Source organism: Solanum dulcamara, chromosome 7, assembly GCF_947179165.1.
Source record: "Solanum dulcamara chromosome 7, daSolDulc1.2, whole genome shotgun sequence".
Taxonomy (NCBI): domain Eukaryota; kingdom Viridiplantae; phylum Streptophyta; class Magnoliopsida; order Solanales; family Solanaceae; genus Solanum; species Solanum dulcamara.
The window spans coordinates 757,605-784,155 of NC_077243.1; the positions used below are offsets into that span (position 1 = coordinate 757,605).

Genomic DNA, 26,551 nt, shown 5'->3' on the forward strand with positions numbered 1-26,551 from the left:
TTTTCATAGAAAAAACTTGACCTCAGGAGATTTTTTATTAAAAAAAATTAGGTAAAAAGTCTACCTCCATAAGAAGATTTATGTAAAAAAGAAAATTGAAATTTTATATTATAATATATATTTTTATAATAATATTTTATTATAGTAACAAAAAGTGTCCGGATAAATAATGTTATGATAGAGAGGGGCTTAATTGTATCACAATTATTTTAAAATTTTGTTCCAAATCAGTTTATCGAATGTCTGAAACTTTTGTATGAGAAGAAAAAATAAAATAGTTGTTCTCATCTTATATGTTCCACTAAGTCCACTAGCGAAAATAAGACATTTATGGGCACCGGAAGAGTATAACATATATATCTATGTACACGCCAGTCTCCTTTCACTGAGATCTTCCAAGTATGAGCTCAAACTCCACACAAAAAACGCCCACAGAGTTCTAGAGAGAGAAATATTTGATTTCAAATTGCTTCATAGTTATAATGAGTAATTGGTTGGGATTCTCTCTCACTCCCGACGAAGATGAAGAAGAAGTAAAAAATTACGAAAGACGAAACGAAGCTGCTGAAAATACTCCTTTATCGGCCATGCCTTTAAGCTCTGATGGTTCTCTATGTATGATGGATCCTTTCCCACGCTGTGAACCCACTGAAGGTATTCCTATTGATTTGTTCCTTTTTTTGTTCCCCCCTGCTTAATCATGTACCAAAATGAACTTCATACTGTAATTCTTTTTTTGTTTTTCAAAATAGATTGTTGGAGGTATGAGAATCATGAAATGACTACTGCTAATAATCCGGAAGAAGACGGCCCGAAGCTTGAGGATTTCCTTGGATGCTGTTACGCTAATTCTCCTCCTAATGATGAACAACAAATTGCTGAAATCAACGTTAACATTCCACCAAACACAAATCAATTTGATCACGAACAACACCAGCTAGAAATTGGAGCAAACATGAAATTGATCTCGCCTCCACAGATGATGGTTCAAAATAATCAATTTCAGAGCTCTCGTCATGATTTTGCGAACTCTATTGGTAGTGTCTATCATCTGCCATTTGATGGAGCTACTTCTGTTTCTGGATTCAAATCGTGGTTACGCCAGGCTTCTGCTGCTGCGCCATTAATGTCATCAGCTGAAGAAATTGTAAGTCCTAGCAATTGCCAAGCGCTGTCGCTTGCCGCCGCTCCTAAAAAGCGCCCGGTGGCAGTTAAAAATGTTAGTGTTTCAAAGGAATCAGTTCCGCGTAAATCCATTGATACTTTTGGGCAAAGAACTTCGCAGTACCGCGGTGTCACGAGGTACTAATTCAGTTATAATTTAGGCCTCTATAAAAATGCTAACGATATTAATACTTGATCATTTTGAATAATCCTTATTTAATGAAATGGAATTGACTAAATTAGACATCGGTGGACTGGAAGATACGAGGCGCATTTGTGGGATAACAGTTGCAGAAAGGAAGGGCAAACTAGGAAAGGTAGACAAGGTATGTAATACTGTTTCATTCCCTCACCGGGTTTAGTTTAGCATAATCTTAGTAGCTTAGTTGGTTAACTATAATTAACAAGTTCAATGGTAAAAAAAAAAAAAACACTGAATTTGATTTCAGCATCTTACTCTCGAAACGTTTCTCTTCAACGAATATACTAATGAACTCTTTTTTCTTATTTTCTTCTTTAACCTTTGCTTCCTCCAACATCCGGATCAATCAGTCTATCTAGGTAATTGACATTCTCCTGCTCTATATTGACTTTTGGGCCTAAAATAAATTGTTGACATTTAATGTGATTGTATTATGTATATCTACATTTTGGACTAATGTGCGTGATTAATTTAATTGTTGAACTTAAAATAAACTTCAGGTGGTTATGACACGGAGGAAAAGGCAGCTCGAGCATACGATTTGGCAGCTTTAAAATACTGGGGTCCAAACACGCATATTAATTCCCCCGTAAGTACACTTAAGATTTTTATCACAAATTCATAATTTAAATTTGATGAGCTCAAAGTTTTATAATCCTACAATTGAACCGTTGCACTTTCCTGATTTTGGGTTCAAAACTAAATATTTTTCAAAATTTTAGTGGTTTTGGTATGATATTTACGTGCATGAAAAATATTTGTTTCAAATGAACCTGTTGCACCATTATGCATCCGATAGTGAATGACTATTATCTAAAAATTTAAGTTGTTATAGAGAGCACATTATTATTTAATTAGTTATATATTCAATATGCCTCTTTTTATCGTGTCCTTTGATTATTGTTATTGCTCCTTGTTTACTGAATACTAAAGTGTGCTTTTCCTATTACTTGCTATGTCCTCTATATTTTTCCTTCTAACTGCTTTGATGTGCATTACTTGAATCGATGGTTTTTCAAAAGCAGTTTCTCTGCCTCCAACTTCCATGATGTTGGGATGAGGTCTGATTCACACACTCTACCCTTTTTCAACCTTGCTTATGAGAATACACTGGCTATATTGTTGTTGTTGTAAACATGTCTCTTCTTTTTCATTGGCGAAACACGTAAAAAAAAATGATAAGGAATAATGGTAAGACTAGAACTAGGTATTTCATCTAAAAGCTTAAGTTGCTAGATAAATTACATTTTTATTTACTTAATTATATCCTCAACATCTGAGAACTCTAATGATACTAAAAAATATTATTATTCTATTTCGCTAATTAATTATCTTTCATGTATAATGTCAGCTAAACACTTACGAAAAGGAACTGGAGGAGATGAAAAACATGAATAGGCAAGAGTTTGTAGCACAGTTGAGAAGGTATATAGGGAGTAATGTCCCTTCTATTTTCTTCACTAGTCCTCTTTTGCTTTCTTCTGTTTGATGGCATGTTACACTGAAAAAGATGAAACATACTTGCAATCCCATTTTTGTGTTAAAACAGGAAAAGCAGTGGATTCTCAAGAGGGGCATCAATGTACAGAGGAGTAACAAGGTTCGTAGTAGCATTAAACCAAAAGGCAACCAACCTTTTTTTACGATTAAAGTTGTTTTCCTCATTCATTATTTTATTGCTTCAAAATTTGCAGCCTTCTTTGAATGCAATCATCCATGCATGTTCAATAATAGGGGCACAGGCAAACTTTATGATGCATGTGCAATCATATACAAAAACTAATAAACCATACCTATGAAAATCTAGTACTATAGCAATACCCATTGATTAAATCTTGGGATATTGGGCAGGCATCATCAGCATGGGAGGTGGCAAGCTAGAATTGGAAGAGTTGCAGGCAACAAGGACTTGTACCTTGGCACCTTCAGTAAGTGATTTTATTGTCTTATTGTTTTACTCTGCTTTATTCAATTTTCATTCAGAATTTTATTCGTTGTAGCTGTCTTCTTCATTTTTCTAACAGGGTATTTTGTTTTTATTCTCTTCAATGTGCTATAAACTTTTAGAAAAAGAAATACGACATATTTAAATATGTGACTTTGTGCCACTTCTGAATTCTCTCTATACTTAAAAGTAATAGCGCAGTAGTAGTAGTAATTACCTTTTATTGCCCTGAGTCAAAAACCTGCATGCTTTAATAGCTACAGAAAAGTTATATTACAAGTTCAAATCGTAATTTTGTTGCAGCTACTTCAGCGAGAGGTTTTGATTACTCAGATTGTGATGTATATTTTTTCCGTTACATATTTTTATGGATTATTGAGAGCAATGACGTGTTTTCACGGTTCTAAATATAAAAAAGTAAAAACACGGGCTAACCAAATGGGTTCAACATCTAATATATATACATAAAAATTAACTTTGAACAATTCAATTATTTTGAATAATGAAAAATTTCGTAATATGGAATAGGGGGAGTATAATTTTTCAATTGAAGGGGATTCGGATGAACCTCCTACGCACTAGTTGAGAGCATTTGTAAATGTAATTCATGTGACCCATACTCTCAGCTCACAAAATGTTTACACAAAGTGCATCACAATGTCCGGTGGGACAGTGGAGCCAGCTTTAGCCTCTATGACTCAAAAATTAGAATATTTTGAATTTGAGTATAATTAGGATGTAGCAATACAAACCCAAATCATAGTTTATTTCAGTATTTGATAACATATGATTTGGAATCAGCTCCTCCATCTTCAAAAATCCCAACTTTACAGGAATTTGTAGTGAATATTCTCCACATAAAACTGACTGTAGATAACCTTATTATTTGGCCGTGTTTCTTATTTCAGGCACGCAAGAGGAAGCAGCGGAAGCCTATGATATTGCTGCGATCAAGTTCAGGGGGACAAGCGCTGTGACCAATTTTGATATTAGTAGGTACGATGTCAAACGGATTTGCTCAAGCTCGACTTTAATCGCTGGAGAGCTTGCCAAGCGCTCCCCATCAAAAGATTCTGTCGTCTGTCCATCTGCCTATGAGGACTATAATTCATGCACAACTTCACCTCAGCCCATTTTGGCCATAACAAATGGAGAGCAATTGCAGCAGCCCGTAGATTCATACATGGACATGGTGCCGTTGATGGGTGGTGCAGGATCAAGCAGCAGGAGCTCTTCTAATGCCCCAAGTCCCAAATGCTCTGGCTCTGGTCATGAAATGAGTTGTGATTTCTGTGTCGGGTTAGAGAATCCCCAGGCATATTATTCACCCGAACACGTTCAAGATCACAAGTTTGAAGATGGACGCAAGGGGAATGATGATAATTCTTCGAGCTCAGGCCGAATTGGGAATATGGACCTTGTTCATTCAGTTCCCATGTTTGCATTATGGAACCAATGAAAAACAGAAAACCAAATATGACTCTAGGGTAAACCTCTGATGATGAATGATGATACATTTCTAGAGATTAGTTTTGCTAGCTCACTAGTCCCAAATCTTCCTTTCCCTGGGCCAAAGGAGAATTGAAATCTTGGTTTCTAAGCTGTCATTAGATTATGAATCTTAGATATGTTTCGACTGTTTTTGGATGTTAATGTTATGGCAATGAAATCAAATATTTAACGTAGCTCTAGGAGATTTTAATTTGTTGCCAAGGGTTGACTTCTCAATAATTGCTCAATTAATTGTCATAAAATTTTACTTTTTTTATTTTTAAAATTAATTGAATGATCGTATGAGAAAAATCTAACTTTCTAGAACTCACACATCCTCAACTTCCACAAAACTTTGCTCCAAATGATATTTCTTTGTCTGAAAACACAAATTAAGTTCCCCGGGGACTTTTTTGAACTTCAGCTAAAAGATTGTACAAACGCCAACTCAGGGTAGTAGTTCTTCATTTTTACGATTAAACGTGTCTTATTATCTTTTATAGGTAACTAATATAGATAACTAATATAGATAATTTTGATTGTATATAATTCAGCATATCATTTTTTTAGAATTAACTGTATTGTATCTTTTAAGTGAAACTCATGCATATTTATAAAAATTCAACTCGCCAGCTGGAAAACTAGTCAACTTAAGAGGCGAATGTAGTAGAGTTGACATATTAGTTCGGTGGAATTCTATATAGTCTTAATCAAAATTTTAAATTTATTATAAAAAATAGTTTAACATATATCCTCTTATTAATTTAGAGCACATAAATTCCAATGGGCTAGAACCAGAATCAAAGATTTAAACTTCATGTATTTTATATTTTGGAAGGAAAACTTCAAATGGCAGAGGAATAAATTGTTTGAGCAAATTCTATTGAGTTCGGCATAATTTATTAGCTTTGATATAACACACTTAATTTGTGTTTAAAATTCACATATAAATAATTTACTAAATTTTTTTATGATGACATTTATGTATTATTTTATGAATGTATTAATTATTTCTACATATATTAGATATTTTGCATTCTATCATGTATTAAACTATACATAAAAAAAACCTCATAACTTATATATATATATATATATATTAGTTATTTGAGTTTCTAAATTACAAATCTAACTATATACATGAATAATTTATCCTTTAATCAACTATCAAAATGTGAAATTACTTATACTAAATTGAATACGTACATAACTCACTTTTAAATTAGCTACCCAATGACAGTTCAAAATCTTAACTCAACCTTACCTTCGCTGCGTAAGAATTCAAAATACATCAATTTCAAATTCTAAATTATCATTGACCAGTGATGCGATGGTTGGGTAAGGGAATCCGCCGATCGTACAAATCAAATATTGATGTGAAAGAGCAGTGCTCTAAACAGAAGGGGCCCGTCTACATATCCTCTAAATATACAGAAAATAACACAAAGTTTAGCATGAAAAGTCAAATTGGATGTCCGGTTTAAACGTGGGAACTTTCACAAATATCAAAAATTTAAAATATAATTAAGCTTTTTAGCTATAATTTACTTAATTATATTTTATAATTATCGTTTTAGACTTTTATTTGCTATATCAATTTTCGTTTGTATATCACATTGCATTATACAAATTGGACTTTTAAAGAGATTGTATATATTCGCTTTCAAATTTGTATATTCATTTCTAGATTTACTTTAGAGATTTGTATATTCGTTTTCAAATTTGTATATGAGCTCTCAGATTCATATAATAATAAATTTCATTAAACTATAGCTAATTCACGTAATTAATTAAAACTATACTCTTATTGCATAATATAGTAATAATATTTGTTAATCCACATAATTTTTTCCCCAAAAAGTTTTCCTCCCTCGTTAAACAATATTAACGTATCCAAAGAGGCTCTTAGAAATGCAAATGAATGAATACATGTGCATCTATTCCGTTTGTTTTAATTTATTTGTTTAATTTTAACTTTATATGAGAATTTTTTTAAAATATGTGATTTTAAATTAAATATACTTAAATTTATAGTTCATTTTAATTATTACGACACTTGTAATTAAATGTGTAGGCCTATTTCATATTATGCTTTATTTAATCTGGTATTGCAATTAATAATATCAGATATTTTCACATTATCTTTTCTTCAAAATAAGTATTTTATAAAAGAAATCAAGAGGAGTTTTTACCTTAATATGCGTGCCCTCATGTCAAGTATCTCTCTGCTTCTCTTTTTCCTGTGACAACTGCGTGGAGTTTTTATACTTTTTCCTATACTGATTTTATTCCCTTTTATTTCAACCGTCAGCCTGTATATCCAGCCTACAATTTGACCTTCACAACACAACATAAAGATATCAAATTTTAGTCTACCTAAATTTTAAAATAAGGGCAGTCCGGTGCATTAAAGCTTTTGATATTTGTAGGATTCGGAGAAAGGCCCGATCATAAGAGTTTATTGTACGCAGTCTTACCAAAATTTTAAAATATAGTTCAAAAAACATAATTGTCTAAATCATATAAAAATACTGTTGAAATCTCGTTTCGATATGATGTGTGATCATTTTCATCACAATTATATACCAAAAGGCATATTTATATTTCCAAGCACGATTCAAAGATTCCATATTGAATCCATGAATCTGATTTTGATATAATATATAAATATGACTTGAAATATAACTCAACTCAAAAGTTAGCTAGCTAACTTAAAAAGAAGAAAAATAGTCCAAATCATATAAGGAGTGTCCGGGTACTAAAAAGTTTTAAACTCCCATCTACCTACAGGCTAGTGTAAAAGAGAGAAGAAAAAAGAATAAAAGAAGAGAATATATAGATAGATAGATTCGGTTATTGAGTTTTCAGAATGTACGAAAAAGCAAGCGAAAAGAATCTAGCTGAGGCAATCTCTATGCTTATCAATAGCAGAAGAACACGTAGGACGCAAAATTAGTCTATGAAAATAATTTATTTAATTCGTTCAAACACACAAGCGTATTCTTTAACCACATTTTGATGAACCATAGAATACGAAGGTTTAGTTTTGAATGTAGTTTGATTCAAAATTCAACTCAATCCAACCGTCTAAAAAAAAAAAGTAATGGTATTTATGCAAACAATGAATTTTTGCTTTCTTTTTGTTCTCCCAGCTGGTACGTACGTACTGCAGCATCCCCATGCATCCATCTTTATACCTCTATTCAGGCTAACACAATTTGTTCTCCTTTTTCTTCTGTTTCAGTCTTTCACATTTTTGGGTTTTGAGATTTGGATTTTTCTGTATTCCTTTAATTACTTTTCCCTCTCTATTTGACAAAAAGTTTGTGCATCCACATTTTAATAAAGCGAAAATCACATAAGGCGAGGTATATTAAAATAATACTAAAAGGGCAGTCCGGTGCACTTAAGCTCTCGCTATGCGCAAGGTCCGGGGAAAGGTATTAAAATAATATTAAATAAAATATATTAATAAATATTTATATTATGATGAATTCATCACATGTACTTTTTTTTTTTTAAAGAAAAGTCATGCCAAGATTGACTTTATCAAACAACAAAATACATTGTTTGTAGCTTTTGGACAACCATTTATCATCAAAATTAGGTACATAAATTTTACAGGAATCATGTTTTATGTGTGGTGAAACTCCATACGGACTAGTCCAAGATATTGAGATCAAGGATTTCTAAGTGCAGCCAATCTCTTCTCCAGTTCATCGATCCCTGAACTGTTTGATTCCTTGGTCCTTTTTCCAGCAATTTTGCCCTTGGGAGCCGCTGACAACTGTGAGGCAACATCGACTCCAATATTTGTATTAATTATATTTGTATTAATTATATATAGAATATTTTTTATGCTTTATTTGGTTTAGTATATTACAAAACAATATGCATTGCATAAAAATATTTATTTACAAAAATATCATCAATAATTATGACAGAAAAGATGTAAAAAAGATTTTGAAGAGTAATTGAGTCTTTCACCATAATAATGCAAGCATTAAATCCCCTTGCATTACTAATACCTAGAAATCTACGGTATTAGTAATGCAAACCTTAATACACAATAGAGTGTATTATGTTATGAAAAAGTCATGTACCAACAAGGTAATATTAATACACCTAATTAATGTATGCATTATTTTTGCAAAACACTCTACTAAACGATCCCTAACTTCTTATAATGTACTCCTTGCATCCATCTTTCCTTGTCCATTATATTATTTTCTTCGTCCATTTTTACTTGTCCACTTTATTATTTTTGGAATGTCTAATAATACTTGTCCAATTTATAAAATCAAGAGATAATTTACACTTATTTCCTAATTTCTTCTTATTATTAATTAGTAGTCATTTTTCCGTTATATTTTTCAAGACATTGTATTTATTACTCTTTCTATTCCATATTAGTTGAATTTCTAAGATAATGCACACATGTTAAAAAAACAATCAAGGACAAAATTTGAACCATATTTCCCTTTATTACCCTTTTTTTTAATCAGTCTCATAAAGATGATTAAATGTGAAATCATAAATACAAATAGTTCTTTATTGGAGTATAACTTTGTAAGTAATATAGCTTACTCCTAGAAAATTACAAACCTTCATTAATGGAAAGGGTAAACATGAAAAAAGTTTCAAACATTTGTCTTGAACTTTGAACAATAAAAAACCCTCTAGAAATTCAATTAATATGGAATAGAGGGAGTTTATTCAAAGGACGATATGATAAAATTATCCTTCTATTTATAGTTTATTAATCCTTGTGTCACTTAAATAGTGGACAACTATTATTGGACGGAGAGAGTATTTTGGAATGTCAAATAATCCTTATCCAATTTATAAAACCAATGAATAGATTATCATGATGTATCTATTTTAACTTTTCTAGTAAATACTATTAATTTTTCAATGTTTAGATTACTTATATTTAATAAGGGTGATTTGGTCAAATTACCTCAATTATTTACTGTTTTTTAATCTCTGTGTCAAGTCAATGGTGGACAACTATTACTGGACAAAGTGAGTAATTACAGGCAGTAAATGGTGGGTTGACTAAATTTGAGCGGGTCAAAATGAATTAGGTAATGGGTTATTTAACGGATCAAGATCCAACCCAACTCAATTTTTACTAAGCTTAAGTATTTTATTTGTTCTTTTAAGCTATTTTGTTTTATTGGTTCTTTTAAACTATTTTAGTACCTAATAAAAAAAAATCATTTATTATGGCTATATATAATATATCAAATTGAAAAATAAAGTTTTTTTAAAATATTTTAACAAGATTTCTCATGAGTCAATTCAGGTTACATATCAACCCATTTTTTTATGGATTGAAATGAATTGAGCTAATGAATAAACGAGTCAATAACCAACCCAAATAAAATGGATTAGATTAAATTGAACGGATTGAGTTTGATTTTGCTACCCCTAATTGCATGGACTATCTTGACCACCTCTAGGTGTAATACAATTTTAAACTATGCGATCGTGATACGTAGGACTGCGTTATAAACATGGTGCGGAGCCAATATTAAAGCTATAAATTTGACAAAATTCATTAGCTACTCAAATTCGAGCAAATGTTTATTTTATCTGCATTAATTAATAATCTATCAGGAATCCTCAAATAAAAAGAATTGTGACTCATAACTCATCTATAAAATATAATTCCGCCTTTTACTATAGAGATTATTTGAAAACAAAATGTATTACTAGCATATATATATATGAAAAAATACTTGAGTCAAGAATCTTTTAAAAATAAATTTTTTATTTATTCAAAATAATAATAAAATTTATGTATACTCTATCTTTTCCGACCTCATTTAATTGATTTCATATTTGTATATATATCGAAAGGCAAGTTGTATACATTTTGTATATGGACACTGTGAAGAACAGAAGCAACAGTTCCCAATGCTCTTTTGGTGTATTGTAGTTTTTGAAAGATACGACAGTATGCTCACATGCTAATGGGCCCCATAAAAGTAGGCCCACATTCCCATATCCATGGCCCATATTGTTAGTTAATACTTTAACCATTTCTATAAAAGGTTTTCCTGTCTCTTCAACTCCAACATCTCTCTACCCAACCTCATGTTTCTTTTAAGGGATCAAATTGGAAAATACATCATCCCGTGGCCAAGTCAAAAAGTTAAAAACAAATGATCTAAAAGTAATTTTCTCTATTTGCATGATGTAATCTTTTGGAAGAAAATTTTATTGAACTCCAAAAAATAGCTCGATTTGCTTTTGTTCTGCCAAAACTCCCAACCGAGCCTAGGGCCGGCCAGAGTTAGATGATAAAATATTATATTAATTAAACATAATTAAAATTAGCTTTTACGTAAGTATAATAGTAGTTGAACTTTCTTTGACTTCTTTGCGTTTTGTCGTATTTTGAATGCTCTTTGATGAAAATTCAAACTTCAACAGCTACCTCCAACTAGAGATGGAAACTTGAATTATGTATTACAAGATCATATTTGTTCTACCTTCATCTAGTCGAAATTTTATAGGTGCCTTTAACTTGAGTGATATCCTCGATCTTTTCATTCTTCTTTTAAATGACATAAGGATATAACACTTGGAAATTCACGATTGAAGAATTAAAAAAAATAAATAAAAAATTGATACATCTTAATTTGTAAGTAATGTTATTTTTTAATTACAAACTAAACTCTGTGTTTTTATTAGGCCAGGCCGCACGAAACGCTTGTTTTAGGGCTTAGGTCCAGTAATCAGATCAAAACGTTTGGGCTCATTCTTACAAACCATTCTTCGGTTTTGGGCCCGGTATACAGTATATGGCACACATAAAATTGCATATTTTCTTTTAAATTGACCGATCTTTTGATTTTTGGAGAGAATTGATTTTGTAGATCACATGCAATTTTCTATTCCAAGTTTTGTGATATTTTTATAAAAAATCTTATTTTTACACACAATCTGAAAAGGTCATTTTTTTTCTATTCAATTTATAAGTTATTTCCTTAATGTTTACTCTTCAAAAGATTGATCTTTAATTTTGCCCTTAGCAATAGTACTCATTCTAGCGGGCATAAATTCCTTAGAAACAAAAGTCATGTTTAGATATAATATGTGTATATTATGATACGATAATATAAACTTATATCTTGTGGAAAAAATTCTTTGTCGAGAGGGCATAAATATAAAAACAACACTAAATAGGAACAAGAGTGCAAATAACACATTAACATCAATCCATCCAATCTCCAATTTGCTTTCCTTTTTGGTATCACATAAAATATTTTGCAAGAAAATATTTATCTAGAGTAAATGAACTTGTTTTCACACATAAAAATATATACCATTAAAATGAGAAAAATTATCTTGAAAGAGTCATTTTCTCTTTAGTGTTTTTAAGGATTGACAAAACCTCATTAAAATTAGTAGCAATGGCACGAGGTATCTTATTTGGACATCGTTATTTAACATGCGTCCTCTATTTTTAAATTTTCTATGGGGTTTCATACAGAAAATGTTATATATCGAAATGAGGAAAAGAAAGTCTTTTTCTTTAACTTTCTCATTCATTTTTCCTTTTTTTTTCTTGATTTCCTATAATTCCAAGTAGGGCTGTACAGGGCAAACTGTCACGATCCAAAATGGGCCGTGAGTGGCACCCACACTTAACATCCTAGGTGGGAGAACCAATGATACAAACCCCAGCTTAGATTAACGATTCAACTTATAAATCACGATAACACTGCGAAAGCTCAATCTTATTAAAGTCAGAAATAACAAAAGCCACTAAAATCTATTACTGACGTTCCCCAAAATCTAAAAGTCATCACATTAAGGACATCTAAATTCTAAATCTAAGTCTGGAAATATCAAACACCAGAATAAACAAATAACAAAATGTGTCCGAAAACTAAAGACACCATACCATAACCGAGAAATTCCATCACGAGCTAGAAGGGTAGCTCACCTTGAAATCTTCTGAATTGGAGACTAACTAGAGCTGAGGTCGAGTTGAAGCCGATGGAAGACTCGCTGCATTCCACAAAATAAAACAAAGAAAGATATACGTAGGGGTCAGTACAGGGCAACATGTACTGAGTAGGTATCATCGGTCGACTCAAAATAAAAATTAATATACATAAAATAATAGTGGTAAATCAACAACAACACTTAACAGGTGGCAACCAACGAACAATTACATAACCGGTCAACAATATCAAGATCACACATGAGGACTCAAGCCTCCACACCACACTCTTTGAAATATGAGTTTTTGGAGATTGGGTAGCATTAAGTAATTTTAATTTATTTCCCTTTAATATTACCGTGCCGGAACGTGACACCCGATCCAAATATACTGTGTCGGAACGTGACATCCAATCCAAATATACCGTGTCGGAACGTGACACCCGATCCAAATATACCGTGTCGGAACGTAACACCCGATCCAAATGTAATTAATTTATCATTCCTTATGATTATATTCCTCTTCATTAACAATATTTAATCAAGCCTTCTTTATTCAATGCACCATTTTTGATAAGGCAAGTTCAAGATTATGGATTTCATGGCCTCGGGATTTTAGACCAATCACAATAACATATCAATCATCCAAACCACAACAATTAAATGCGTAGTAAACTTCACACATATTACTCCATGAATATCAATCACTATTAAGAGTCTATCTATGATGTAGAATAAAACCATAACCTACCTTAACCGAAGAACCGAAGTAAAGCAAGTTAATCCACCAATGTCCCTCCTTTCTTCAATGCCTCAGACCGTTTCCAATCTATCAAGTATATAATATTTATAAGTAAACTAGTCTATAGACAACAATATTATTTATATGTTTAACCTAGATCCCACAACTCATCCAAATCTATAATCAAATTCCTAAGTTTAGATACAACTAATATCTCAAGTTTCATATTCCTAAATCTTAAGAAAAGGTTAAGCCTTAATTTCTTCCAATATCATAAATTTGATGATATTCATATAACACCTTATACCTAATATTTAATTATCCATCTCAATATATCAAAACATAAATTAAAATGTGATAATTGTAATAATAATTTACTACAAAAATAAGAAGTAAGTGCGAAGGTGGACAAACTGCAGAACTGAGCCACAACCTATGTACACTATTTTCATTATAGCTAACTTTTTTTTCTTCATATTACCCCAATGTAGGAACGACAGGTAACATGATTTGGAAGTTCAACTTTTCCATATTCATTACTCTTTTTCCCAATACTAAATGGACATTAAGTAATATACTATATATATATATATATATATTTATCCTATCCTAGCAGGTAATTGACAAAACAATTCATCACCTGAAACAAATTTTCTTAAGGAGGCCTTCGATTGCCTCTTCGTCCGCCTCTGCAGGTACACCCTTCTCTTCTCCTTTCTTTTCTAATTAAAATAATTATGTATTACAATTCATAAATCCTATTCTTTTATTTTAATAATTGGTATAGAGTATTAAATAAATTATTAACTTAACCCACTAAATATATTAGTTATTTAAATTTACCCCTCAACTAAATAACCTTAGTTATCAATTAGTCCAAAGTACCTATTAAAAATTTATGGGGTGAGTCTTTTATGAAATAAAAAGCCCTAGTATTCAAAACGACCATTAAGGGTCGTTACACAAACCGATAAACCGCACCAAACCGACAAACCGAACCAAACCAGAAAAAAAAACCCGACTAGTGGTTTGGTTTGACTTAGTTTGGTGTATGAAAAAAAAAACCCGACCATTATAGGGTTGGTTTGGTTTTAACTAAAAAAAGTCAAACCGAACCCAAACCGACCCGATTATAGATATACTACTTTTAAATTATGTTATACATAAAAATATTTATTAAAATGTAATTTATAAATATTTTTAAAAAAATTATAATTTTTTTTATAATTTTTGTTTTCTTTCTTACATTTATATTTGGACTTGAAAAGCCCATCTAAATAATATACAAAAAAAACATCTTATAAAGTTAAAACTTCAAACAGTGTTCTGCGTCCATCTTATATGTTGATATTTTGTACTAGAACTCTTTTTAAGAAGCACTGCTCTATGCTTTTTATTAGATACTATGAAAAATCCGAAAAACCCAAAAAAACCGAGAAACCCAAAAAACCCGAAAAACCCGAGAAAAATTGATATTGAAAAACCCGACTTTTATTGGTTTGGTTTGGTTTATAGATTTAATAACCCGACACAAATGGTTTGGTTTGGTTTGTAAAAAATCCAAACCAACCCGGTCTATGTACACCGCTAATTCCAAGTATAGGGTAATGAAAAGTATCAAATAGTTTTCAACAGGCTACTCTTAAACTCCACCATCTTCATGAAAAAATATCATAAAAACAAGTGGATTTAGTTTACCCAATATATAATAAATGTATAATTGATGTTGATTATACTAACTAAAATTTATGAAAAAAACAGTGCAAGATTTTTGTTGTTTAAGCTTTTGTGTGTTGTTATGTAGTATAAAAGAGATTTTTACATAAAAAGTACGTCAAATTCACTATCGTAAAATCTCGATAAAGTAATAATCTGACTAAATGAATATTTTTATCCGGTTCCGACTTGGGCTAGTCATATTAAAGTAATATTCTCTCTAAATGCATTGGATGATAATTAAAAATAAAGTATTAAAGGCCCAGAAAAAAATATAAAATAATAATTACTAGAATACATCAAGAATTTATATATATTTAATCAGACAATAATACTAGATCAATAACTATTTCTTTTTAAAATATGATTCTATAGTTGATTGTTTTTTCTTCCATAAAAACTAAAATTAATCTCATCCTTAACTATTTTTCATCTCATTTGACAGATATTCTGCCGACCTTTTGATAATGTGCGATATTGTTGATTGACTAATAGTCAAATTAAATTTTTGTTTCACCCATGCTTGCAAATCTTTTTGGCTAATAGTTGGATTATCTTTCTTATACTCACATATTGCGTTTCTTATTTTATTGATTAAAGATGATTTTTATACGCTTTTCAAATAATGAGACGACATTATAATTGGATTATGATTTTTAAACATCTTGTTGTTTTCTTTTATAGTTAACATAAAATCTCTTCATATTTTATATACATGAATACAATTAGAAACAGTAAACTTCACTATATTCGTTTAGCTTTCCTAAATTTAAATAATAAATATGCAAAGACTACACGTTTTAGTTTCCTAGATTTAAACTTTTGAAATTCTTAATTCAATTTTTTTTTCTTTCTTATGACACATACTGCAAAATACTCTCTAAAATAATAATTATTTATCGATAAATAAATATTTTATGCATTTATCGATAAACTAATAATCTCGATAAATGAAAAAAAAATCCCGGTCCCAAGCATATGCATTTATAGAGGTTTTACTGTATCTACTTTTTTTAATCGATATATAAATATAATACACTTATTATATATGACTATACACATATTATACACAAAGTGTGTATTTGGTATGAAGCAAAAAAATAAAATAATGTCAAGAGAAATTATATGTAATCTAACAAACTAATATGAATTTTCGCCATATAATGTTATATATTGAAATACGTAACATAATATTTTATGTTGGACTATATATCTTTGAAATTTTCAAATTTTGTTCCTAAATTGTATTCATAGATTCATTTAAATCCTTGCTAGTGATCTTCAAACTTCAATGCAGTTCTTTGTTTTCCTTCTTAATAACATTAATAGTGGTATTTTTTCTAATTTTTTAAAGTAGGTCACTTTGGAGGGTTTTGCAAGAATTTTTGTTTCAAGATTAAGTCAATAAAGCTATTTTTGGTTATGAGTGGAACTTTTTCATCCTCTGCAGGTAGGACTTTTATACAATATTTCTTCATATGTTGCTGTGAACAGCACACACCATCATCCTGTTACTTTTTTTTTTTTCTGGATAGATCTAATTATTGACAATTCATAATTTAACTCAGCTTTTGCTTAGTATTTTTGGTAATGATACTTTTTTTATTGCAAAAAGTATATATAGTCCTACTAGATTTTAGGCTGTCTGATTTGTAGAAAAAGCTATATACAACAAATCAGACTTGTAAAATAATGGACTCTAAATAATTGAATATGTTAAGTGTGTGTAATTATTCTTTGCAATGTTGGTGTACCTTTAGACAGCTATCTTTTTTATTTTTAAATTAGATATATACTGATTTTAGATCGTTATGATTTATGGCAAATGGTGAAAAGGGAAATACAGAGAGAATAATAAGTTGGTTAAGATAAGAAATATAACATAAAATATGTGGAGTGAAATAATTATAAGTAGCATGTAGGGCTGGAAATATTGGATTCCCTGGCAGACGTTATGGTACTGCACAATTCAGATTTACTAAAAATTGTACTTTGTTTATTTAATTCACTAGATATCTGGTGAGTGAGATGCACAAATCATAGAACATGGTTTTCTAAGATAGGAGCATTTTATATATTTCTTTTAAAATCAAGTCTAATTATATTGAGCATCTGCTATTTTTTATTGACATAAATATCAAATAACTGTGTCCACTAAAATTTAATCATATTTAAATAAATAGCCTATAATATTTTTGCCTTCAATGTGACACTCCATGATTCTATACTAATTTCATTGACCAATATTGTTGCCACAAGGCCCACAACGTTGAACGTTATATCAATGATTCATAGTATGTGTGTCGTCGAAAAAAAATGGAGATTTGAATATGGTAGCGTGCCATGTTCTCTTTTCTTTTTTTTTTTAAAAAAAGATAAAAATAAAAAATTCACTCAATAATTTTAGAATTCGATCTCCAAAATTTTGGTTAAGAATAGAAGAATTTTAACTATTTTATCACAAAGTATGTTAATTTTTATGTGTTGTTCGCTTCACTAGAGAGGAACATTGAAAAACAAGAGGTTTGATTAAGTTTGTAAAATTTTGAGCAATAATTACTCCCCTGTTCATCAATACTTGTCATGTGTTGGAAAAATATTAACTTGATGGAAATTCGATCATATAAAGGTAGAAGATTATGATGTGACGAGGTGTTCTAATTAAAGTGTTATTTGTCATTTGAAGTGCTATTATCTACATTTTATTAATACATGCCCTCTACGTTATATATGTTATTCCTTGTTATAATACATAAATTATACCCGTCAAATTAAATACTATATTAATTCGTTTTTACTAGTAATGCAGAGTTTTATGAAAAAACCAAATGATTATTAGTTATACAAAGTTTCATGACATAGTAAATATAGAACAATTTGTAAGTATGATTTGACGTTATCAACTTTCAAAAAATTATATATATATTTTTTTTATTTCACATCTAGTGTCCTATATTCGAAGTGAGATCCAACTGAATTTGAATTCTCGCATTATAAGATAACATTTCAAACATAAGTTCTTTTATTGTCATGGCTCAAACCAAAAATCACTAATTAAGATTCAATTTAGCAAGTTAAATTGCTTCCTCTAACAATAATAATATGAATTAAATATAACTATATAATTGAAGAGCAAGAGTCTAGGAAGCTCCACGTTCCATTATTTTTCGTATTATCATGCATTAGTACTCCTTTATTTCGTTAGTTCGATGAAATTAATTCTTAAAATTATTTTTCATGTAAATTCTTTAATTCTAAATAAGAAGTCCATCATCAAAAAACTAATGCACTAACTATTCTATTTCATGTTCAATCATTCTATAGGAACAAAAACTAATTCTTCATTGTTAAAATATTTATACTTAATTAATTTAACTTATCAAAATTAAATAGTTTAATATACCATGTATCTATTTGTTTGGTCTGCTTTGATCTTTATTTTTCTTAACTGATATCTATCAAAAACAGTCTCTACCTCTAAGATAGTGATTAGATTTGCATATATTTTATTCCAAATATCTTTACTTATAAAATTTCACTAAATATGTTATTATCTCAAATACCACTTTTATGAAATTACACTAAAAATATTAATATTATTATTCAATATTTATTTATTTGTTTAGCGATTAAGATAGTTAGAAATTGATAATAAAGGGGTTACAGTGTTAAGAGTTAACAGTGGCGGGCGATGAAATCGTGGATTGATTTCCCAAATTAGACCAACCGTTGAATCCCCCGCCTGCGCTTTCCATTTCTCTCTTTCACTTTCTCTTTCTTCCCTTCGTTGTCCCCCATTTCTCATCTTCCTCATTTCTCAAGAATAACAGGGGGATCACGACCATTTTTGGGAAGAAATTTGTCAACAACAACAAGATATTTGTGAATATATGAGGTAAAAATTTTTCTTTATCGACCCATTACCTCGCTTAGTCAGATTCTTGAATTATCAGCATATTTGGGTGATTATTTTGGAACATTTAGTTGTTTATTTCAAGATCAGGAATTATTTTTTTCCCTGGGGATCAACAGTTGTAAACCCTAGTTCTTTCGATTTGGGGAAAATATTGGGGGATTTGAGTCCGACCCAGATGACATGAGGATTGGGAGGACTTAATTTTTGTTGAGATTTGGTTGCCCATGTATGGATCGGTCATTGTCGACTTGGGTAATCTTCATATTGGGGGTCTTCTTCTGTTTATTTAGTCTTCCTGTGCAGTCTCAGGGAAATGTGAATTCCCCTAATTTACAACCGCCGCTGCCGCCTCCGTCTGTTCCTCCGCCGCCTCCACCACCACCACCACCTCCACCTCCACCTCCGCCTCCCCCGCCTTCGCCATTGGCTCCTCCGCCTCCCCCGCCTTCGCCATTGGCTCCTCCACCTCCTCCACCAATTCAAGGATCCCCTCCGCCACCTCCTCCGAAGATCAAAACCTCAGAAAAGGAACATCCACACCACCATCAAGACCACCATAAGGATAATGTTAAGTTAAGCCCACCTAGCTCAGCACAAAAGGAAAACAAGCTAAATTGGGGGAAGAGGCTCGGGTTAATGTTTGTGGGTATTGCCGCGATCTTGCAGGTCTGTGTGGTGGCGTTTTTGATAATCAAGAGAAGGCAATTGTTGAAGGCACATTCTAGATTCTGAAGACACATTTCCATTTGATGAATCTGTTATGGCTTCAATTTCTTTGACTAATTATTGTTAGCTCTTGGAACATGTTTTATATAGCTAGGGTTATACAGATTGAGATTCTTTGAACAGCGGATTTGGCAACGAATATGGCACTCCATGGATTTCAAAAATTAAGGATTCAGCAGAAGATTTGTGTCAACATTTCTGTTTTTGCTCTTGTAAATTGGTAATTCTTGATTGGCATTATTAGCAATTTTCCTTTTTGCGGGATTTTGTCCATTTTCCTTCTGACATTTTATTGTGAATATTACAGTTTTCTTTATGATTCTGTGAATGATCTAGGGCTAATTAATCTTTTCTCTTCTGTGCCAATATTTGCAAGTTTACCTACTTGTATTAAGGCTGTTACTTTTGGTGAAGTTTTTCTTTATAAGAGCCTAAAGTAATGATTGACTCCACCAGTGATTTACAGTTATGATTACATGTGTAATATTTCTGTATATGTTGTCATGAGGCTTGTTCTGCAACTTTGCGAAATTCTACTGAAATTCACAATATCCACTGTGATTTCTGAAATTCATTTGCCATTGCCCTTCTTTACTGCCTAACTAGGTCTGAACTAGCACAACTTAGAGAAATATAGATGAATCGGCGTACAACTTTGAGAAATATAGATGAATCGGCATATATGTGAAGGATGATAGTCTTCTTCTATACTTGATTGCTCATATCTGTAAGAATCATTTTCACGGTCTCAACAAGGACCATATTTTGGTTGCTTGTTGTTTATATTTGTAACATAACTTAGAGTATCTATATCCCCAAAAATATCCTGTTTACAAGAGAAAAAAGATGGCGAATTTGTTTTAGAAACCTGAGTTTTTAAAGTTTTCTTAGACATCTAAATGATAGTTAGGAAATGAAGTAATCCTCTTTAAACTTCAAAAGAACGCAAGGCTTGCTTCATATTGGTCCCAGAATGAGGGGTGTATAATTTATAGTAGGACTTAGTTTGACATTAGCTCCATCTTAAACTTATATTGGATTTGTTAGTAATATTTCTTGATAAACTTTTAGTGAGGTATGAAGTTCTGTTTACATGCCTTGTTTTTTTCGAAAAATTATAGTAGTGTGCGACTACGAAATGCCTATTTTTGACTGTTAATCTTTCATATTGTAGGTCATAAAGGAAAGTTTTAAGATGACATCTTGCCCGGATTTGTTTTGAAGGACATTAAAGATTACCTATTTTCTGTTTGGTAAGCTGTGGACCTTGTAGCTTGTAGAGAGGCAAGGATACTTGTTGTTAGAGGCATGACTAGTCATTGTCGAGCTGTAATGCTGATTTGTACCATAGAGATTCAAAACCAAGAAAATCATATATTTATTGGTATAATATAACTATAATATTGTACCTCATATTATTAACTAAAAACAGGCAGAATTACTTGTTCTCTATATTGAATGTGTCTGACTTGAACAGTTATAAACATCATGAAATACAGGTAAATACGTTCTTTTTGTAATAATGTGAAGAAAGTGTCAATGCATGTGTTTTACTGTCTTACGATTTTCTTAGGAAGTCAAAAAAGTTATTTATGGCATATTTGAATTTTAACTAAATCAAGTTGTGGGCGATACCTTTTGTCTCAAAATTTTTTGTGGAAATTTCTTTTTCTTCCTTTCCTGGGTTGACTTGTAATTCTATATCAATTTTTTGCGCGGACGCCCTTATTTCGAGATGGTTTTTAATTCTTACTATCAAATATGATTGTCTTTAATTTTTGCCCCTTGTGTTTATTCAGTGAAAATTTGTGGGCCAAAATATCCTTATTTATGACCTAACTTCGCAAGACATAATACCCTTCCTTATATATATGTCACAAGGAATTAATTAAGTTATCTGACATAAGTTGTGTACTATCTAATTTACTCGACATAAGTTTAGAAAGCTTTTGCTTTGTCTCTATGACCTAACTTTGTGGGTTCTAAAATTGAACTTGTGCCTCTATCACCATCAGCGTCACTTTAGATGAAAGCATTAAAATACTGCTGCTCTAAGTATTACACTCAGTAGAAACTTCTTTATTCTATTTCTCCCCGCCTACACCGCATTGTGAATTGCTTTAGCCTTCAGTGTCAACAACTCTTAAGGAAAGTTTTTAATTTATGCCTTAAATAGGTGACCTAAAATTGGCTATCTGTGCAATTATATTGTACCTTAAGTCATTATGTTAGGCTTGCCCTATCATTACTGCCGAAGTCCAGAAGTTATTTTTAAGTTTTAGGGCCATTGTTCCAGTATTATGTTATTGGCCCAAACTAGTTCCTCAACTAAGGTCTGAGGCCAGGCCAGTTTTACAAATTCCATGTCACCACTAAAGGCATCATATTTCATGAATATGATATCTATCTATTGCGATGTATGGAATATATGACAACGGTAGATTTTTTGAGCCACCATGTAATGCATGCATGAGCTGGTCGCAAAAATATGGACAACTATCTCTGCATGTTCCAAACTGAATGTCGTCTTTAGGAGTATTATTATAAGAAGAAATTGTATAGAGTATCAGAATTCTAAGGAAGAATAAACAACATCCGGTAGTGCAAAGAGAGGTTCTTATTTTTTTGAATAACTAAAAAAGAAGAATATATATTAATTAATCTGTTGCCACAATTGATATTGAGTGAACTTCAATAAAATGTATAATATCTAGCAATAGTTGAACATATTTTTATGTTGGACAAAAACAAAAATCAAACTTCATGTGATACTAAATCTGTTATGGCTTTTCAGAAGATGCATATTTATTAGGACAACGTTATTATTAGATATTAAATTTGTATGTTTGTGTGCAATATCTTTTTAATTTGTAACTTGCAATTATCCCATTTGTCTTTCCTTGCACATTTCCTAGAATATAACTTTTGGAAGAGGGTCAATGTTTGGTGAGAATACTATCCTACGGAATCTAATTAGATTAATCCAGATATTATTAGGAGTTTTGCATTGTATTACTATTAGTTATTTCGCATCTTCCATGATTCTCATGAAAAATAATATATAGATTGATTCAAAACTTATAGATATTTTAATTATGTGGAATTGTAAAATGATAACCAAACACCGTACCTAATATGCTAAATTTATACGAAGCAGCGTACTAAATAGCTATCAAACATATTATTAACTATGTTAGTTTTAATACATGAATATGAATAATTATCTTCCTAGCTAACAAACAACCAAACGACCGTAAAGGATGGTTGAGGATTATGTGCTACAGAAATAATTTGAATATATAACAGGAGAACATATCTTGTCAAAAGTTTCGTTACAAAGCAGAGGCGGAACTACGTACATTTCTACTTATAGGTTGGCGTAATCCAATAGTTTTGAACCAAAGTTAATATATTTGTGTTTAAAATTATCAAATATGTACGAATAATTTATCCAAAACTTGTTAAGACGCCTTTTTTTTAGATTAAAAATTCCTTAAACTCAAATTTCTAACTCCGCCCTTGTTACAAGGTAGCATTGCACCATAGCAAACGTCAATCAAGGCTAAAATTTCTTCATAGTTTGTCCTCTTGTGTATATCATGACTTCAATGGTGATATCCTTTAGAGGAAAGACAATTGCTATTGTCCACATAATTCATTTTCTAGCTAATAATATTGCATTATGTCATACAACTATCTCTTTGATGCCTTTCTGGATTCGAGCTGTCAGCATATGTCTTCTTATAGACTTCTCCTTTTCTTTACTTTTTCCCACCATGTGACCTTAATTAGGACCACTCATTTCATTAAATCAATTCCCTCACCTTATGGGTATTTGCAACATTTTTTTTTTAACAATAACATATTCGGTGTATGGTATGAAAAAATTAGTTTATACGCAACTTTATTCTTATTTGGTAGATATGTTGTTTATGATAGACCTTCGGCTCAAGAATACTTGCTTTTTTTGAGTTTGCTATTTAAATTATGTCTCTATTAGTACAGTTGGCTAAATGGATTTGCAAAAAATAACAAAGAGATATTTATCCAAATAATTTTTAAAGGCGACATTAAACCTCATTGAATTAATTAATTTTAGAATTTGAAAAGTGGCCTAAAGAAAGGCCATATGATGCCCCATTGAACTTTGTATATCATTTGTATTGTGAAGAAATTTAGAAGAGAAACAACATCTTGCCATCATAAAGCAATGCACTAAGCGATTAATACTCTTTGAAATGATTTTTTGATGATTAAGTCAGACCTATAAAGTTGAAAATCAAGATATGTCAATCGACCACATGACTCTTAATGAACTAGTAATAATGTATGTAATGCCAAAAAGATATTCCTTAACTTTTTTCTATTCTTCTACTTTTTTTTTTTGTCTATTTCTTCAACTTACAATGTTGGGTGTGCTATAGTGGTAGTTGAAAAGGAGAAGAAGAAAACGTATAAGATGTAAGGATATTGTTAATATAGTATCGTTTTTTGGGGAACGGTATTGGCTAAACAAGAAGTGAATAATATCACACCATATTGTATATGGAAATTGACTTTCCGCATAATTCGAAAAGTTTTAACAATTAAATATAGTTTGAACTTTGAAGAAACACGCACAAATAGAAGCTAGCCCGCAGGCTTCGTTAGCTATAAATATTCTAATAATGTGAGTAGCAAATAATGAATTTCCAAATAAGCTTGTTAGAGTGGGCTACAATTTTACATTGTTTGGGGAATGGACTCGTGAGTTGCTTATATGGACTCAGACAATTCTACTCTCGTAAGCTAATTTTTGGAGTTAATTCAGACAGATTTGTCATATCTTTACGATAACAGTAATTATTTTTCCAAAAATAGGAACAAAAAGTGACTAGTGAGCATAATTTCCACGGAGATGACATACCACATTGATGATAGCCCTATCACACAACTTGTGGTTACCATTCCCTTTAGAAATTCAAGTGGCACTTAATTTCCCCTTTTTGCACTTCAATATCCAAATTCTAACTCATTTCCCTCTCTCTATATATACACACGTACAAACTAACCTTCCTTGCTCACAAACTTTATATAAGAAATTAAACTATTCCTAGCCAAAAAAAAAATTGAAAAAAATGTTTAAATTCCTCTTTCTCTTGGCTATCCTAATCTTGAGCAGCGATGCCGCTGTTCAAGATTTCTGCGTTGCAGACTTAAAAGCGCCCGAATCACCTTCTGGTTATTCTTGCAAAAGTGTTACAAATGTAACAGTTGACGATTTCGTGTTTTCTGGGCTTAGTGCTGCTGGAAACACAGCAAGCATTATTAAGGCGGCAGTCACCCCAGCATTTGCGGCCCAATTTCCAGGTCTTAATGGTCTTGGGCTTTCTGCGGCCCGTTTGGATTTGGCCCCAAGTGGTGTAATCCCATTTCACACTCACCCTGCTGCTTCTGAAATTTTACTTGTTGTGCAAGGATCAATTACTGCTGGATTTGTTTCATCAGCAAATTCTGTTTACTTAAAAACACTTAAAAAGGGTGATTTAATGGTTTTCCCACAAGGATTATTGCATTTTCAAGTGAGTGATGCTGGGTACACTTCTGTGGGTTATGTATTTTTTAGCAGCTCTAATCCTGGATTACAGATTACTGATTTTGCATTATTTGCTAATGATTTGCCAACTAAGTTGGTTGCGGCAACAACATTCCTTGATGAAGCAACAATTAAGAAACTCAAGGGTGTGCTTGGAGGAACTAATTAAGCAACAATTGCATTGTCTTAGCAGTTAATCTTTTTTCTTTTTTTTTTAAATTCTGTTTTTGAGTATTTTCCTTGTCTTCTTCTTGTAATTTGGGTCTGTTGATTTTTTCCTGTAACTGTTGTGTTTTTCTCTAAAAGGTTGTTTTGTTTCTTTATAGTTCTGTTTGTTTGGAAATGAACAGAATCTTTTTCCAATTTATATTATATGTTAATCATATAACTAAATGTGGCGAGTGAAAGTCAAAGATTACAAAGCTGTAAACTCGTAGCTAGCACTCGGGGATGGAGACAATGGAAAATAGAGAGTATATAGCTAAAAAAAAATGAATTGAAAAAGTCATTAGCCAATCAATAATTACATTACTGAATTCTTTAATGAGATAATGGTTAAAAACCAATCTGAAGTATTACTTTTTTAACAAGTATCATACCTAAAATATTAGATGTTTGTGTTTTCTAACCAAACTGTTATTAACTATTTATTAGAGGATTTCTTAAAATTGACTAAACTAAGTGCTTGAATATAATCGTAAAAGGCGTCTGAAAACTTAATTTTCCCATAAATTTTTGTCCACATGATAGCTGGCTTTTTAATTTTAAAACGTTTTTTTGATAAATAGTTGATAATAGTTCAGATAAAAAATACAAATATTTGATAATTCAAGAAATACTCAAAAAAAGTGATATTTCCATTGTTTTTGACCATTGTCCCTTTTAACTTTTTATTTTTTAATTCTCTAATTATTTCCTTTAATTATCGGCATGGAGTGCTATTTTACACCAATTTTCAAGAAAAAATGTATACTATACACCATCAGATAGATTAGATAGAAAACGTAAACACCTAATAATTCAAATAGAAAACTCAAAAAAGAAGATTCATTAGATATGTTTTTACCACTCTCTCCCTTAATACAACAAGCATCATCAATCTCGATCAATACTTT

The 26,551-nt window shown here is 31.2% G+C and overlaps 3 protein-coding genes across 5 annotated transcripts; all 3 read left to right on the plus strand.

The window, feature by feature from the left end:
• Positions 1 to 298: 298 nt before the first annotated feature.
• LOC129895537 (AP2-like ethylene-responsive transcription factor AIL1) lies at positions 299 to 4,996 on the plus strand. Its single transcript, XM_055971259.1, has 9 exons — positions 299 to 654; positions 753 to 1,302; positions 1,408 to 1,490; positions 1,717 to 1,725; positions 1,867 to 1,955; positions 2,718 to 2,791; positions 2,916 to 2,966; positions 3,218 to 3,294; positions 4,220 to 4,996. Exons 1-9 carry the CDS (start codon positions 483 to 485, stop codon positions 4,768 to 4,770), a joined length of 1,656 nt encoding a protein of 551 aa, XP_055827234.1. The 5' UTR covers positions 299 to 482; the 3' UTR covers positions 4,771 to 4,996.
• A 13,891-nt stretch (positions 4,997 to 18,887) lies between these two features.
• LOC129896562 (leucine-rich repeat extensin-like protein 3) lies at positions 18,888 to 21,357 on the plus strand. Of its 3 annotated transcripts, none has more exons than XR_008767996.1 (2): positions 18,888 to 20,081; positions 21,036 to 21,357. XR_008767996.1 is itself a non-coding variant. In XM_055972498.1 (1 exon), exon 1 carries the CDS (start codon positions 19,364 to 19,366, stop codon positions 19,865 to 19,867), a length of 504 nt encoding a protein of 167 aa, XP_055828473.1. In that variant the 5' UTR covers positions 18,888 to 19,363; the 3' UTR covers positions 19,868 to 20,313. The 3 variants fall into 3 exon arrangements, 1 of the variants encoding a protein (XP_055828473.1); XR_008767997.1 differs by lacking the exon at positions 21,036 to 21,357 and adding an exon at positions 20,468 to 20,564; XM_055972498.1 differs by lacking the exon at positions 21,036 to 21,357 and having other exon boundaries at positions 18,888 to 20,313.
• Positions 21,358 to 24,906: 3,549 nt separating this feature from the next.
• Positions 24,907 to 25,803, plus strand: LOC129894454 (auxin-binding protein ABP19a). Its single transcript, XM_055970162.1, has one exon. The coding sequence runs from the start codon at positions 24,979 to 24,981 to the stop codon at positions 25,603 to 25,605; it is 627 nt and encodes a 208-aa protein (XP_055826137.1). The 5' UTR covers positions 24,907 to 24,978; the 3' UTR covers positions 25,606 to 25,803.
• Positions 25,804 to 26,551: the final 748 nt, after the last annotated feature.

Coding starts and splice junctions, on each gene's coding strand:
- LOC129895537 (XM_055971259.1), top strand. CDS start 483: ATGAGTAATTGGTTGGGATTCTCTCTCACTCCCGACGAAGATGAAGAA. Junction 1,303..1,407: donor CAGTACCGCGGTGTCACGAG/GTACTAATTCAG, acceptor TGACTAAATTAG/ACATCGGTGGACTGGAAGAT. Junction 3,295..4,219: donor CTTGTACCTTGGCACCTTCA/GTAAGTGATTTT, acceptor TTCTTATTTCAG/GCACGCAAGAGGAAGCAGCG.
- LOC129896562 (XM_055972498.1), top strand. CDS start 19,364: ATGGATCGGTCATTGTCGACTTGGGTAATCTTCATATTGGGGGTCTTC.
- LOC129894454 (XM_055970162.1), top strand. CDS start 24,979: ATGTTTAAATTCCTCTTTCTCTTGGCTATCCTAATCTTGAGCAGCGAT.